Source organism: Egretta garzetta, unplaced genomic scaffold (assembly GCF_000687185.1).
Source record: "Egretta garzetta isolate BGI_Z169 unplaced genomic scaffold, ASM68718v1 scaffold214, whole genome shotgun sequence".
Classification (NCBI taxonomy): domain Eukaryota; kingdom Metazoa; phylum Chordata; class Aves; order Pelecaniformes; family Ardeidae; genus Egretta; species Egretta garzetta.
In genome coordinates, this window is record NW_009259491.1 from 800,385 (window position 1) to 813,879 (window position 13,495).

The window sequence follows — 13,495 nt, forward strand, 5'->3', positions numbered from 1 at the left end:
ACGGGAAGGAGATCACGGGGCGGCTGTTGTACGGGGGCCGAGCCCAGAAGCGGCTGGAGCGCCAGAGTGAGCTGAAGCGGAAATTTGAGCAGATCAAGCAGGAGCGAGTGAGCAGGTACCAGGTAAGGGGAGAGCGGGGTGCTCCGTCCTGCAGGTCTGTGCTGGGGACCTGCCATGGGCATCCAGGGACATCCTTGGCTTGGGGACAGTGCAGGGCTCTCCAGTGCAGATCAGGGTCTCCAGAGCAGATCAGTGTGCTGGATCCCTCCAGCTGAAGCGGAAATTTGAGCAGATCAAGCAGGAGCGAGTGAGCAGGTACCAGGTAAGGGGAGAGCGGGGTGCTCCGTCCTGCAGGTCTGTGCTGGGGACCTGCCATGGGCATCCAGGGACATCCTTGGCTTGGGGACAGTGCAGGGCTCTCCAGTGCAGATCAGGGTCTCCAGAGCAGATCAGTGTGCTGGATCCCTCCTGCAATTAAAGAAGATTCACATAGGGTCCAGACACTGCCTGGTAATGTCCTGGGAAGCAGTATCAGGAAAGAGGAGAGAGATCTAAACCCAAGATGATGTTGGCAGGTGAACAAGTGGGTCTGCAGTCTTCCAGAAATTAAAATATTAGTCTGGAAATGCGGCAGCTTCCTGATGTCTTGGAGGAGCTTCAGTAGCAATGGTCTGGGTACCCTCTTCGGTCAAGGGGGGTCTTGCCTGTGAGCAGAGCACATGCGCTGTCCTGGCTCCTCTCCACGTCACTGGTCCCGTGGCAGCTCTGGGGGGCACGTGTCTGTGGGATGTCTCACCCTCCGGCTGAGCTGTGAGTAAAACACACATCCAGCTTGAAAAGTTGCTGTACGCTTTGGGAGCCTGGAGGCTCAGCTGCTTTTCTGTCTGTTTGCAGGGGGTCAACCTGTATGTGAAGAACCTGGATGATGGGATAGACGATGAGAGGCTGAGGAAGGAGTTCTCTCCTTATGGCACCATCACCAGCGCTAAGGTGAGGGGCTGGGGCTCCTGGGGTCAGCTGGACGGTGCCCTCAGCCCCTGAAAATGGATCGGGATTATCATCCTGTTGAGCTGTGTGTCCCTGCTGATGGCTTGTACCTCAAGCCAGGTGTGAAGGACGTGACACTTGTACCCCACGCTGTCCTGAGGAGCTTACTGATTCAGCAAATATTCTGTGGCTTTGCTGAGTTACCCCAGCCCCGGTGAGGTGCAGGGTATGGGACCTTAAAGGCACATCATTCTGAATATTGCACAGCCACTCCGCAGTTTGGGACCAATGTGATGCTGATACAGATGGAAATGATCCAAAAGCCCCCTTACTCTGGGGAGGGTGGGGTTTACCTGGCTGGCAGGCTGGCATTTTGTCTTTTGGAAAAACATTAAAAGTGTCAGTCTTGCCACCAAGACTGGTGCCAAGCTTCTCCTGAAGGCTGTGCATATGGGTGCAGAGGGATGGTCTGGCTTTAAGGTCAGATACCGGTAACCTGGCAGATGCTGTCTGGCCCTCAGGCAGGGCACAGTGTCCCACAGACCCCCAGCCCTTGCTGGCTCCTGTGGCATTGAGCATTGCTGGCCCGTGGGGCTGGGGCACAGACCCCCTGGAAGATCACAGGCTGCAGGTCTTGGGCTTGCCCAGACTTTGCCGTCTTCATTTCCCAAATTTACTGGTTTTGCCCAAGCAAATCCTCCCCTTCCCTAGAGAAACCTCTCTGTGGAGCCCCATGGGCACAGCCCCATCCATCCTACCCTGGGTGTGGGGGCTGCAGTGGGGTTCCTATGGGTCCCATGTACCCCCCCACCATGCCATGCTTTGTGGGTGCTGCGGTGATCTGTGGACTTAGCTGTCTTGTTCTAATCCAATTTTAGGTGATGACAGAGGGTGGCCACAGCAAAGGGTTTGGGTTTGTATGTTTTTCCTCCCCAGAAGAGGCTACCAAGGCCGTGACAGAAATGAATGGGCGGATCGTCAGCACCAAGCCTCTCTATGTTGCGCTTGCTCAAAGGAAGGAGGAGCGGAAAGCAATCCTCACCAACCAGTACATGCAGAGATTAGCCACCATGAGGGCTCTGCCCGGCCCTCTCCTGGGCTCCTTCCAGCCCCCCCCAGGGTATTTCCTACCCCCCATCCCTCAGGTGAGTCCCCACTCCTGAATGGCAGCCTTGCGCGGGGACCTGAATTTGTCCTGGGCTGGAGGAGGGCAGTGGCGGTTGGGCTGAGGAACGTATCTCACACTCACACTGGTGTGGCATCAGGGGGATCAGTGCTGGGCTTCCGCATAAGCGGCAGGGCTTGCCAAAATGCTGGTGGGGTGCAGGTAGCACCTGCTGGGGATTTAGTAGCCTCCAACTGCTCCTCAGAGGGGGTCACCAAGGAGGAGTTTGGTGGGCAGGATGCAAACATGGAGAAAGAGTCCCCTGATGAAAGGAGGGAAGGGAGAAAGGTTACAGAGGTGCAGAAGCTCGTGGGGAAGTGGTGTGCGGAGCTGCTGGAGGATGTGCAGGCAGCAGCACTGGAGGTCGATCTTTAAAGCACTCCAGCACACTGCAGAGCGTGGTTTTGGCTCACCTGTCTGCATGGTGGCTGCTGAGATGCTCTGCACTAGATCTGGCTCAGCTCCCAAGTCACCTTGAGTAATGTGTTCTCCTTTCCCAGCCACAAACCAGAGCTACCTTCTACAGCCCCAGCCCAGTTGTCCCAGTCCGTCCTGCCACTCGCTGGAGTGCGCAGCCCTCCCGGCCTCCCTGTGAGTCAGCCTGCCTCTCCCCCGGGGGCTCTCGGTGCGAGCTGGGCACGCTTTGTGGCTGAGGGTCCCTAAAAGCAGCACAAAGTAGGCAACCACAGGGGGCCGTTGCCTAGAGAAGCGTGCGGGGATTTGGTGCAGGGGTGATGGTGATGGGCACTGGGGGATGAGATGTTAACGTTCACCCCAGAGGTGAGGTGCTCCTGAGGTTTCCCCAGCTGTGGTCACCTCCCTGCCCCCACCACATCTCCTTCCATGCCTTTGCTACTGAGAAGCTGTATTAATCGTGCTCCATCTCTACAGCAGCGTATCCTGCAGCTACCCCCATCCTGAGGGCTGCCGTGCCGCCCCGGCGCCTGCTGTCCAACATCAGCACCATGCGACAGGCCTCTACCCAGGTGCCCCGCGTGCCCCCCCAGGCCCAGAGAGTGGGTGAGTGGGGGAAGAACCCGCCTTGGACATCGCCATAGCGGCTGCGCGTGGGCAAGGGGGCTTGCTGCGAGCTTGGGTCTGCCTCCGAAGATGGATTGGTTTGTGGGATTGCTCATGGAGGAGTCTGGATGGTGCCCTTGGATATGATGGGACTGGAGCAGTGTCTGTAGTAAATAAGCATGTAACTTTTGGGGAAGGTTGTGGTCTTTCAGGTAACGGGACAGGTCTCTGATACGCAGATTGGTCTTGTTGGCCACTGCTCCTTGAATACGTTCATTAAAGATGATGATGCAGTTGTGATGCCCTAGGCTTAGTGCTCAGATTGAGATGGAGGTTGGGAAAGGACCTCTTGGGCAGAACCAGAGGTTCTCACCGGCTCTAGCTGAGCTGCTGCCAAGGCCAGGCCTCCAGGAAAACATGCTCATGTTAGAGGTGTTTGGAGCCATGGCCCAAGAACCAGACCTTGCTGGCATCCCCAGTGTCTGGCTGTGCCGGTGCTGTCCCTGCGTCCTGGGGTGTCCCCTCTGCCTCGCCAGTGTGGCTGTGCTGCTGCAGGGCCAGCGGGGTGGTGACCAAGCTGCTGTCCTGCACCCCATGCCCAGAGCACTCCTCACCCTGAGAGTGCTTTAACCCTGTGCCTGTCCTGTCACCCCTCTGCCTTTCCTTGTGAGTGAGGAGGAAGAGGATGCTCACTGGGGCCTGCAGCGTAGTCCCCTCTGAGGGTCCTCCATGGGTGGGCTTTGAGGAGAGGCAGAAGTAGCCCAGAGTGGAAGCTCACCTGGTGAGCGGGTGAAGGTCTGAGATTCCCCCAAAACGTGGGACCATCTGGTGGGGCAGTGTCTACCTACAACCCTCATGGCTTCATGTGAATGGTGGCTTCATGACTTAGTTGAAGGTGGTCTTTGGTGTTGAGTATCTTATCACTGAAATGAGCAGGGGGACCAGGAGGTTGTCTTTGGCTTCTCCCCTCTACTTTTGGCCTCATCCCCTCTTTTCTCTGCTCTCCCCTCCCTGCAGGAGGGGAGCCAGAGTTTGCTGGGGGCAGGGGGTACTTGCCCCTGCAGCCCACCCTCCTCACTACCGTGCCTGTCCTCCGGCTGCTGATGCAGACGGGTGTTTCTGGAGGACAGATGATGAGGCATAGGTACCTTTGCCAGCTTTCCTGCCCTCTGCACAAAATCAGACCACTCCAGCCCAGCTGGCAGGATGGCAGTGCCCTGCCTGTGCCAGGGAAGCTGCCTTTGACCTGGTGGTTGCTTTGAGCCCAGGGAGGGATTTTTTGGGGCCCTTGTGGCTTCAGCCTCCCCAGTGCAGGCACGCATTTAACGGGCTCCTCCTTAGAAATGTTCCCATCCCTGTTGCAGCCAACATCGGGACGCAGACAGTCAGCGCTCGGGTGCCCTCCTCGCCCAGCCTGCCACGGGGTGCCCCCCAGTACAAGTATTCCTCGGCCATCAGGAACGTCCAGCCGATGGGGCACGTGCCACCCATGGTGGCCCCACAGGTAACCGCTCTGCGGGCTCCTGGCTGCAGCACGGCCACCGCAGCGTGCATCAGTCCTGGTCCTGTGCTGGGTCAATGTGACTGCTGACCCCAGGGAGCCCCATGGCAGCACCACTTTGACTGGTGCTACAGGGACCTTTCCCAGGGGCTGCTGAGGTAACTGGGGCTATGGATCCAGTAGCCACACAGCTGTGATGCCAGGCTCTGGCTTTCCTGGAAGCTGGTGTTTGGATACAAGCAGGCAATGCTGGAGTCTGCATCAGCATCTTGGAAGGGTGAAATGCCCCGCTGCATTTGGGCACCAGCACCATTCCTGCAAGCCAGGTAACTCGCACGTTGCTTCCAGCCCTTGATTGCTGCTCTTTTTTTTTTTTTTTTCTTTTCTTTTTTTTTCCTCCAGCTAGGAGAACCTGCTGTGCATGTCCAGGGGCAGGAGCCGCTGACAGCATCCATGCTTGCAGCAGCCCCTCCTCAGGAGCAGAAGCAAATGATAGGTGGGTGTCATGGCTGCTCTGTGGGAGTAGGTCTAGCTGTGGGGCTGTGGGTGCATGCGAGGGCATGTGGACTTGCATGCATGAGGGAAAACTTAGCTGCTAGGAGAAACTGTAAGCCTTTGTGGGATTGCTCTGATAATATACTTCTCTTTAAAAGAAGAAAAAAAAAAAAAAATCTGGGCTGTGTTGGAAGGGTAGGAAGGAGCAAAACCACTCCCTGTCTGTATTGGCTACCTGGCAGTGAGACGGCGCCTGGAGAAGCTCTGCAGGAGAGGCAGAGCTCCATGCTGCCAGGCTGCACCAGGGCATTTGCAATTCCCCTGAACTCTGAGCCATCCTGCGTTGCCGATCTCTGGTGCTGATGACCAGCTTGGTGGCTGTGGGGGTTAGGCTTGGGCTTCAGGTGCTGTGTGGCATCCTGCTGCTGGAGCAGCCGTCACCCACGGCATGGGAAGGGATCGCTTGCCTGGCTGCCTCCCAGGCTTGGCCCGGCAAAAGCGTAGGAGGTCATGGACCAGCTCTTCCCTCCCCAGGAGGAAAGTGCTTCGGTAGAAGCAGGCCCCTTCACGTGCATGCTGGTGGGCAGGCGTGGGCAGTGCTGGCTGTTCCACTGCCCTGCTCCCACTGCAGGTGCCTGCTGCTGTCTGGCTTCACCCAGCAGCTTCCCTGCCTGCGAACACTGCTGCTGTGACACGCTGGAGCAGGATTGCTTGGGAGCAGTGATTTTTTTTCCACCACTGTCACCACCCCTGTATCCCTTTTCAGCTGAAAGGACAGAGCTGGGAGGCAGGAGGGCTTGCACTGGGTTTGAAAATGCTGGAGGTCTTGCATAGTGCTGATGTCCTCCCTGGTGTTTGGAGCAGGTGAGCGCCTCTACCCTCTGATCCATGCGATGCATCCCTCGCTGGCTGGAAAGATCACGGGCATGCTGCTGGAGATAGACAACACGGAGCTGCTGCTGCTCCTGGAGTCCCCCGACTCCCTGCGCTCCAAGGTAGGAGGCACTCGGTGCCCAAACAAATCACATCCCCAAGGGCTAACTACCTGCTGCTGCAAGGAAGGGAGATCATGGCCCAGAAGATGGGCCAAGGATTTGATAGCTGTGGGAAGAGCAAGTAGCTGCTCTTTCTTTTTTCTTTTTTTTTTTTTTTAAGTGAAAAATTAGGAGGAAGGGCCCTGGGTTGATGGCACTGCACCCAGTGCCTGAATGCCTGCCCGCCTTCAGCAAAAGGGCCAGGTTCCGAGGGTGACTTGGAGGTGGCTGGGAAGTGAGAGAGGGAAAAGCAGGGTGGGTGCTGCTCCCTGAAAGGAGAGAGGGAAATGCTCTTTCCTGAGAATAGAAACCAGATAAATGCTGCCTCTGAAGCATTCCTTCAGTTTCCTCCTTAATCCTGGTGAATATTTAGCTTTGGTTCCCATCAAAACAGTTGCAGTGAATTGACTGAATCTCCTTGTTGCTCCTTGGAGGCAGGATTCACTTCTACTCTCCCACTGACTCCTCTTTCAAGGAGCATGGGCTCTGCTGGGTGGTGTCAGGCAGCTCCACCTATGGAAGAGTTTGATTTCTCTCCAGACAGTTCTGGCTCCTATAGAAAGGGAGAGATGCCCCAGCATTTTCCTAGGGAAGAGAGAGAATTGGTCTGTGAGCTGATCTCCTGCAGAAGCAGCAGACTTGGATTTTATAATTATTATTATTTAAGTCCTTTACCTCTTGGAAGTGGGTCTGTGCAGAGGACAGGACCTGGAATATTGCATTCTTTGTGCAGCATGCTCCTGTGTTGGAGCAACTCAACTTCTTCCCCTGCCCTTGTGCTCTCTGTTCTAAGACTGAGGAAGCAGTTGCTGTTCTCCAGGCACACCAGGCTACCGAGACGTCCCACAAGAGCAGCGCCGCAGTGTTCCTGCAGTGACTCTGGGTAGGTGCAGGGAGCTTTTGCAAGTGTTGGCATGTGCATGGTGTGCTCGGGGTCTCTGGTTGCTGACTTTGAAACGGGATTTGGTTTCTTGTCTAGAACAAGTATGGCTTGATGAGCAATGGATGGATGTTTGACTGTAATATTCCACTTCTTAAATCATATCCTCCTTTTCTAGACTCAATGGTACTGCAGGGACCTGGTTCTGTGTGGCTTTTCTATGTTTACAAGGGGAATGACTGTGCAACCGGGAAGGAAGATAGGAAAGGACCTTGCTTTTCTGTACATCTAATGGGGACCAGCACAAGCTTTCCTGGGATTTCCCAGTGTTTTTTGCAGAACCCTGTCAGTAGATATCCTATAAAATGTTGGTGGTCCTGTGTGGGCTTGGTCAGGAGAGCTGGCCCTGCAGCTGAGGGGGGGGGGACAGACCCATTAACAAGCCATTCAGACTCTCACATACCCCTCTGAAGATAATATTTTCTTGCCTCATGATTGCAAGGAAATTGTGTGTTAATCCAAGTTCAGGTGAATTCTTGTCTGGATGAAACTGTCCCTTTAGCAGCTGAAAATTGCATATGTGGGTTCTTTGGCTTTTTTGTAGACTTCAGGACTGAGAGCAAGCCCCGAGAACATTACCTTTGAAGAACAGCAGCAGCAATCCCACCGTGCTTTTGGAATCGTGCCCGTACAGTGACCCTGGCTTGTCTTCAATGTCCCATCCTATTTTTTTGTGTGTATTGTAAACCTTGTAGAATTGCTTACTCCTGCACCTGTGAAAAATCCCCATGTTAATTCTCTTCTTGCTACTGAAAGCATCTTGTAAAATGTAGTGTGGAACCCAGCCTGGTTCAGTTTCCCAGGAAATGACAAGTGCTGATGAATCATCATTTTTAGTGAATTTATTTGGTTCTGTAGTTTTATTTGTTCCTGTAGCTGACACTAATAAAGAACTGATGCTTCCACCCCCAGGCATGGGTTAGTTCCCTTTGCAGAAAGACAGCAAATACTTTTTCTCTGTTTCATGCAGGTGGAGGGATGGATTCCAGCCAGGCTGCTGTAATTAGGCTTTGAAGCTTGTGATGCTGGTGGGGCGGCAGTCCTGAGAGCTGACAGGAAGGGAGATACAGGATTAAATGAACAAACTGCCAAGCAACAGGCTCTCCTGATCCTTTCTGACTCTCTAGGAGGATGGCTTTAAGCAGATTTCATACCATCTACCTGGATTTTATCCTTTCTAGCTAGGCTGCTTTTAACTTCCTTCTAAAAAGGCATCATTTTCCTGTGTTCTGCTTGTATACCTGCAGGAATACTGGTACCAAGTGTCTTCTGCTGGTCACCACACTGTGTGTGTGGTGCAGAAGCCCCAGCTTTTGAGGTATTGTGGAGTAGCTGTAAATCAAAAGCTGCTTCTCCAATGTGTGTTCCTGACCAGTGGTTTCAAGGAGTCACTGATGGGCCTGAAACTGTTCCTAACTGCATTGCCTCCCACTGGGATACTACCCGCTAGCAGGAGTAGCTGGGACCTGTTATTACTGTTGTCTGCTCTCTGGGCCTCTCCCAGAGCATGTCACTGTTGTCATCCTGGCCTTAATGCTCTGCTCTTCCTATTTAGGAAAGGAATTTCAGTCCCTAGAGGCTCCTTGGTACTTGAGACTGGCGATGTATTGACCTTACTTGACTGCTTCCTTGAGCTGACAGGAGCACACCTCCATCAGCACCACCCACCTTCCTTCTGTCCAACTCATGTGCTGGTGTTGCTGTCCCAATCTTCCTTCTGTGCTGTATAATACTCTCACTCCAGCTCACTGCTGAGTCATCCCTCCTACCTCTTGTTTTCCTTCCAGTGTTTTAATAGAATCACTTACACATTTGCTCCGGCATGGTGTCTGCTCTGCTCAGCTGGGACTCTTCCCTGGGGCTTTTTATCACTCCTTTTTCTTGCCTTTTTTTTTTTTTTGGCCAATTCTTCCTCTGACCTCCTTTTAAATATTTCTTTTCCTCAGTGGATGCCTGAACTGCGCACTAGTTAGAGATCTCCTTCCCAGTGAGATGCTCATAAAGGACTTTAATCCACTTAAGATACTGGACCTTCCATTAAGTTGTTTTTTTCTCCCCAAATCTAACTGCCTGGAAACTTTTATGCTTTGTTGCTAGAGGAAAAATGTGTATTTGCATGAGTGTAATGCATATTAAGAAGGCGGAATGGAACTTTACAGGTAAACTTCATTCTGCTGTTGGGTAGCTTGTCTGCAACCTTTTTTTCAGGTGTAACAGACCAGTCCAGATGTGCCTGACACCACCTACAATGCTAGATGGCTTGGCTTGAGAAGATGGCTGTAAAACTAGAGGGAATAGAGAGTGGGGCCAAGGGACAGGGTCTTTCAAATGTTTATCAGAAAAGGTGAAGTTAGAGCTTGGATCCCCATGTATACTGGAAAGTTTTCAGAGGAGCTCCCTGGCTGAACTCCTTGGGGAAGCCTGAGGCTTTAGGGAGTTGAGGCAGGAGCAGCACTGCAAATGTGAATCTGGAGTCTCTAGTTTGGAAGAGTTGCTGTGGCCTTTTGAAAAGGCTGGAACAGAAGGGGTACCTGCCTGAAACCCTGCCTGCTGGGAGAAGCGAGGAAGGTGGGAAACAAAGATAAGGCCTAGCTTCTCTCTCTTGGTCTGTACTGTAAGCAGTTGGCTCAGGTCAAGTGGTGTCCAGCATCCTGACTTGCTAGTTAAAGCATTCTACTCATGCACGATGTGCAGGGCTCAGCAACGTATTGTCACTGACAGCTGGCTTCCAAAGCAAGGCATTATACAGCAGCACTTGAACTCCTCTGACAAAATGGGGGGACAGTATGAAGTGGTTAAAAAATAAGTGTTCCATCTATCATGTAAAAAAACCCCACAGCTCTGAAGTGAAAATAAACATGGCTTTAATGAGAACTGATTTTAACAGTTCATAGAATAACTCCAAGTATCTCTTTACCATTGTAAGTCAGTGCCATCAATACCAGATAAGGAGATCAAAAGTACAAACATGCATTGAAGTAGTAAGCCAGACCTCAGCTGGGATGTTACTGCATATCCTCCTCCCTGTAACACCCTGTAGCAACTGCTCCAAAAGGCACAGAGGAGCTAAAGTGGTTTAAAAAACAAACAAAAACTAACACAAAAAACAATTATAAAAGTCCCAAGCACCCAGAATCTGAAAGAAGTAGTGCACAGTGTAACAAGGCAGGCTCAACTTGCTGCTGTTTTCTTAAATGTGCAGAATAATTAAAAATAAAAGAAAGCTGCTACTGTAAACATCTGCCCAGCCCCACTACACAGCAGAAACTCAGCTAAGAGCCAGCAGGCATCAAGTGGGCGAGGGGACAAGCTTGGCTCTATGCAAGTAACTGTGCCTCTGTTACAAGAATGGTACATGGTGCTAGGGCAACTGCAGCAGTTCCTGCAGCAACCTTAATTAATAGCAGCACAAATGCAGCAAAACTGTCACCTGAATAAGGACAAAAAAAACCCCTCTCTTTGTAGCTCTTCAGAAAAAGAATAGCCACTTTGCGTGAACCTTAGCCAACATGGAAAGAGTCCCCAAGGCCAATAGTTACAGGCAAGTTGACTTCAACTAGGGAAGGTAACCTATATGCCTCTCAGGGAGGGGCATCAAAACTTTCAATGATCTTAGAGCCAGATAAATAGTTTGATACAGATTGTGTGTGTGAACATTGATTGTGCTGGCACAGAACCTGTTACATCTCAGCAGCAGTAGAAGATAGATTTCAATACCGATCCTGCATTAAGACTGGTCCCTGTAACAACATCAGAAGGGGAAAAGTTTTCTTCCGCAATGAAAATCAAAGCTTTCCTTGTTGCTTGGTTACCCTAGGCTCTGTTCAGTTCTTGCAGTAATCTCAGTGCAGCTGTGTTCTTTGGTTCAGTTTTCAACAAGGTCTTGATATCTGCAATACCTGATTTGTAATCCTAGAAGGAGAATATTTTTTAAGTGTTAGTACATTGAAAATGCAGTCTAAGGTTCTCACTGCAAAATTACTACCCTGCAACACAACTAAGCCCGTGATTCCCTACATATAATTGCTTAAGCACTGGCATCAATGTTGCTGTTCTAAAACACGCTTATTAAACTAGGGCTGAGGAGACAATTTCATCACTCAAGTGGGTCCGAGGCCAACACCAATGCATTAAGTATTCCAGTACTGCCTAGAGAATCTCTCACCAGACACGGAAAGATAAAGCTCAACACAACACGGAGCTGCTTCCAGCATCTCCAGAAACAGGACCTGGCACTGAGAAACCCACAAGATCCAACCAGCAAACAGTGATGTGAAAGAAAATGCCCCCAGCCCACACAGGTCTCAGCTACCTGATGGCAGGTGTTGTTTATCACAGGAGCGAGTTCCAAAAGGCATCTCCTGCCCTGGTCATGCATTAACAGCTTCGAGTCCTAGCGTAAAACTGTTCCAAAATTCCTGACTTACCTTCAATTCTTTAAGTGCTTGAGCACGCCTGTAGAGCGCCTTAACGTTTTTAGGATCTAACCTCAGAGCTTCCGTGCAGTCCTGTACTGCTTCCTTGTACTGCTTCAGAGTCAGGTAGCAGAGAGCTCTGCAAGACAGTTACCCGGTTAGAGACCTTTGGCTAAAAGCAGCATCTACTGCCACAACATACAGAGCCGATCTCAGCCAAACCCTGCGCAGCACAAAGCTAGACTCAAACCCAGTCTTTATCCTCATATGTTAGGTAATCTACTTCTTGAGCTCAAGTTTGTTTCTGTTAAAAGGGAGAAAAAAAGGAAACAAGTTTTTCAGTCTGAAAAAAAAGCTTTTGAGAGTAGCCTACTGCAAAGCTAAGAACTGCACTTCAAGGATGCAGGTTCCTAGCTACAACAGTCCAGAATATGCTCTGCTTGCTGCAGCTGCCTTAGGAGTCTTTAGGTATAGCAGCAGACACTACTCAAAATAAGAGAGTCCTGGCAGACAAGCACTGAAGGGAAAAATCCCTTAGCAGCCCGAAGCTGAGTGTTGCCAAGGGTTTTCTGCAGTACCTGATCAAAGAACGTTATACAAACTACAGGGAAGACTGCACTTGGGGCAAACATGTGTGGGTGGTTTTGTTTTATTCGTTTGTTTGGGAGCAACATTAGACAGCTCTGTCAGAAGTACCATGGTGGCTTTTATAAGGGGCCAAGAAGTATTTGGGCAAGGAGCTGAGTAGTACCTGTTGGTGTAAGTCGCACATTCCTCGTTGAGCTTTAAACTCTCACTGTACTTCTCAACTGCTTTTTTATGGTTTCCTTTCTTTACAAATTCATTTCCTTCTTCCTTCAGAGTTCGAGCTCGCTCTGTGTCAGCAGCAGTCTGGTCTGGAAACACCATGAAAAAATACAGAATTCTAGAAAACTGACAAGATCAGCACAGCCTCTCAGAAAGCAAATATCGCCATACCAGAGGTGAGACACAGAGACATCAAAGGATCCAGAATCAACCAAAAAGGCTGTTACAGAACCAGGCCCAGGTTTTTCCAGGCCTTGGCCCCAGCTGCAGACATGCCAAGCAGGCGTGGCAGCTGCCTTGCTCATCACCCTTCTGAGCTACAGGGCTCTGGGCCAGGTCCAAGGGCATGCTCTCACCTGATCCTCCCGGTGCTGCAGTTGTAGGAGGAGTGCTTGCTCCGGGGGCTCCGGCAGAAGGAACGCTCCACCTCGTCTGGGCAGAAATGGGGACTGCAGGGATTGGTGGGAGCTTCTGGCGCCAGTTCACACCATCCTTCTCCAGCAGGGCTTTAGTCATCCTGGAAGAGACAGCTGGCAGTCACCCTGCCCGTTGGCTGGACGGGCCATGCAGTAGCCAGTAGGGTCACTTTTTAAGCTGGCTCACCTATCTCTCCACCAACCCCTTTACATGCTTCTCAACTAGGTTCCTTCAACAGACTGGACATGAATGAAAGGAGCTTCTTTATGTCAGCAGGGCTAAAAATACCACAGGATGAGGGCTGGAACTGTCAGTGCTCAGCCGAGCAAGAGATGTGCATGTCACTCCTCAGCCTGGCAGGCGATGAAGTGAAGCAGACAGCTCCAGGAAGAGAAAAGGACTATGGCAGCCTGTAAACCCAGTCAGCACTGGGAAGCTTAATGGATAGGGCACTGGAGCCTGTAGTTTATTATTTGTTTTAAAATAGGCACTGAGCAAATCAGAAACAGTCACAGGGAATTCATTCCCAGCCCTCAACCAGCATCTTGAAAGGAACCAGCATCTTGAAAGGTGGAAGCAGAGAAAGGGAGTACAGCCAGGCCCGCACCTTGTGCAAAGCATCAGGGGCCTCGGTTGCTCGGGACCCAGCTTGCTCCCGACGCAGCTGCAGAAGCAAAGCCAGAGTCACGGAAGCGGCTACCCGAGCTGCGGTAT

The 13,495-nt window shown here is 51.6% G+C and overlaps 2 protein-coding genes across 3 annotated transcripts in view; one reads left to right on the plus strand and one right to left on the minus strand.

Moving 5' to 3' along the window:
- Nucleotides 1-7,079, plus strand: part of PABPC1L (poly(A) binding protein cytoplasmic 1 like) — an 11,489-nt gene extending 4,410 nt beyond the window's left edge. The window contains exons 7-15 of one of the 2 annotated variants that reach the window (XM_035892874.1): nucleotides 12-122; nucleotides 895-990; nucleotides 1,866-2,132; nucleotides 2,653-2,743; nucleotides 3,044-3,172; nucleotides 4,537-4,676; nucleotides 5,076-5,169; nucleotides 6,033-6,163; nucleotides 6,936-7,079. In XM_035892874.1, coding sequence (XP_035748767.1) covers nucleotides 12-122; nucleotides 895-990; nucleotides 1,866-2,132; nucleotides 2,653-2,743; nucleotides 3,044-3,172; nucleotides 4,537-4,676; nucleotides 5,076-5,169; nucleotides 6,033-6,163; nucleotides 6,936-7,079 — 1,203 coding nt within the window. The remainder of the gene's footprint in view (nucleotides 1-11; nucleotides 123-894; nucleotides 991-1,865; nucleotides 2,133-2,652; nucleotides 2,744-3,043; nucleotides 3,173-4,536; nucleotides 4,677-5,075; nucleotides 5,170-6,032; nucleotides 6,164-6,935) is intronic. The other variant, XM_009637350.1, reaches the window with a different exon arrangement.
- Nucleotides 7,080-9,989: 2,910 nt separating this feature from the next.
- TOMM34 (translocase of outer mitochondrial membrane 34) lies at nucleotides 9,990-13,489 on the minus strand. Its single transcript, XM_035892877.1, has 4 exons — nucleotides 12,721-13,489; nucleotides 12,309-12,453; nucleotides 11,570-11,696; nucleotides 9,990-11,054 (listed from the first exon to the last, which is right to left on the minus strand). The coding sequence occupies exons 1-4, from the start codon at nucleotides 12,878-12,880 to the stop codon at nucleotides 10,956-10,958; spliced, it is 531 nt and encodes a 176-aa protein (XP_035748770.1). The 5' UTR covers nucleotides 12,881-13,489; the 3' UTR covers nucleotides 9,990-10,955.
- Between the last annotated feature and the right edge of the window lie 6 nt (nucleotides 13,490-13,495).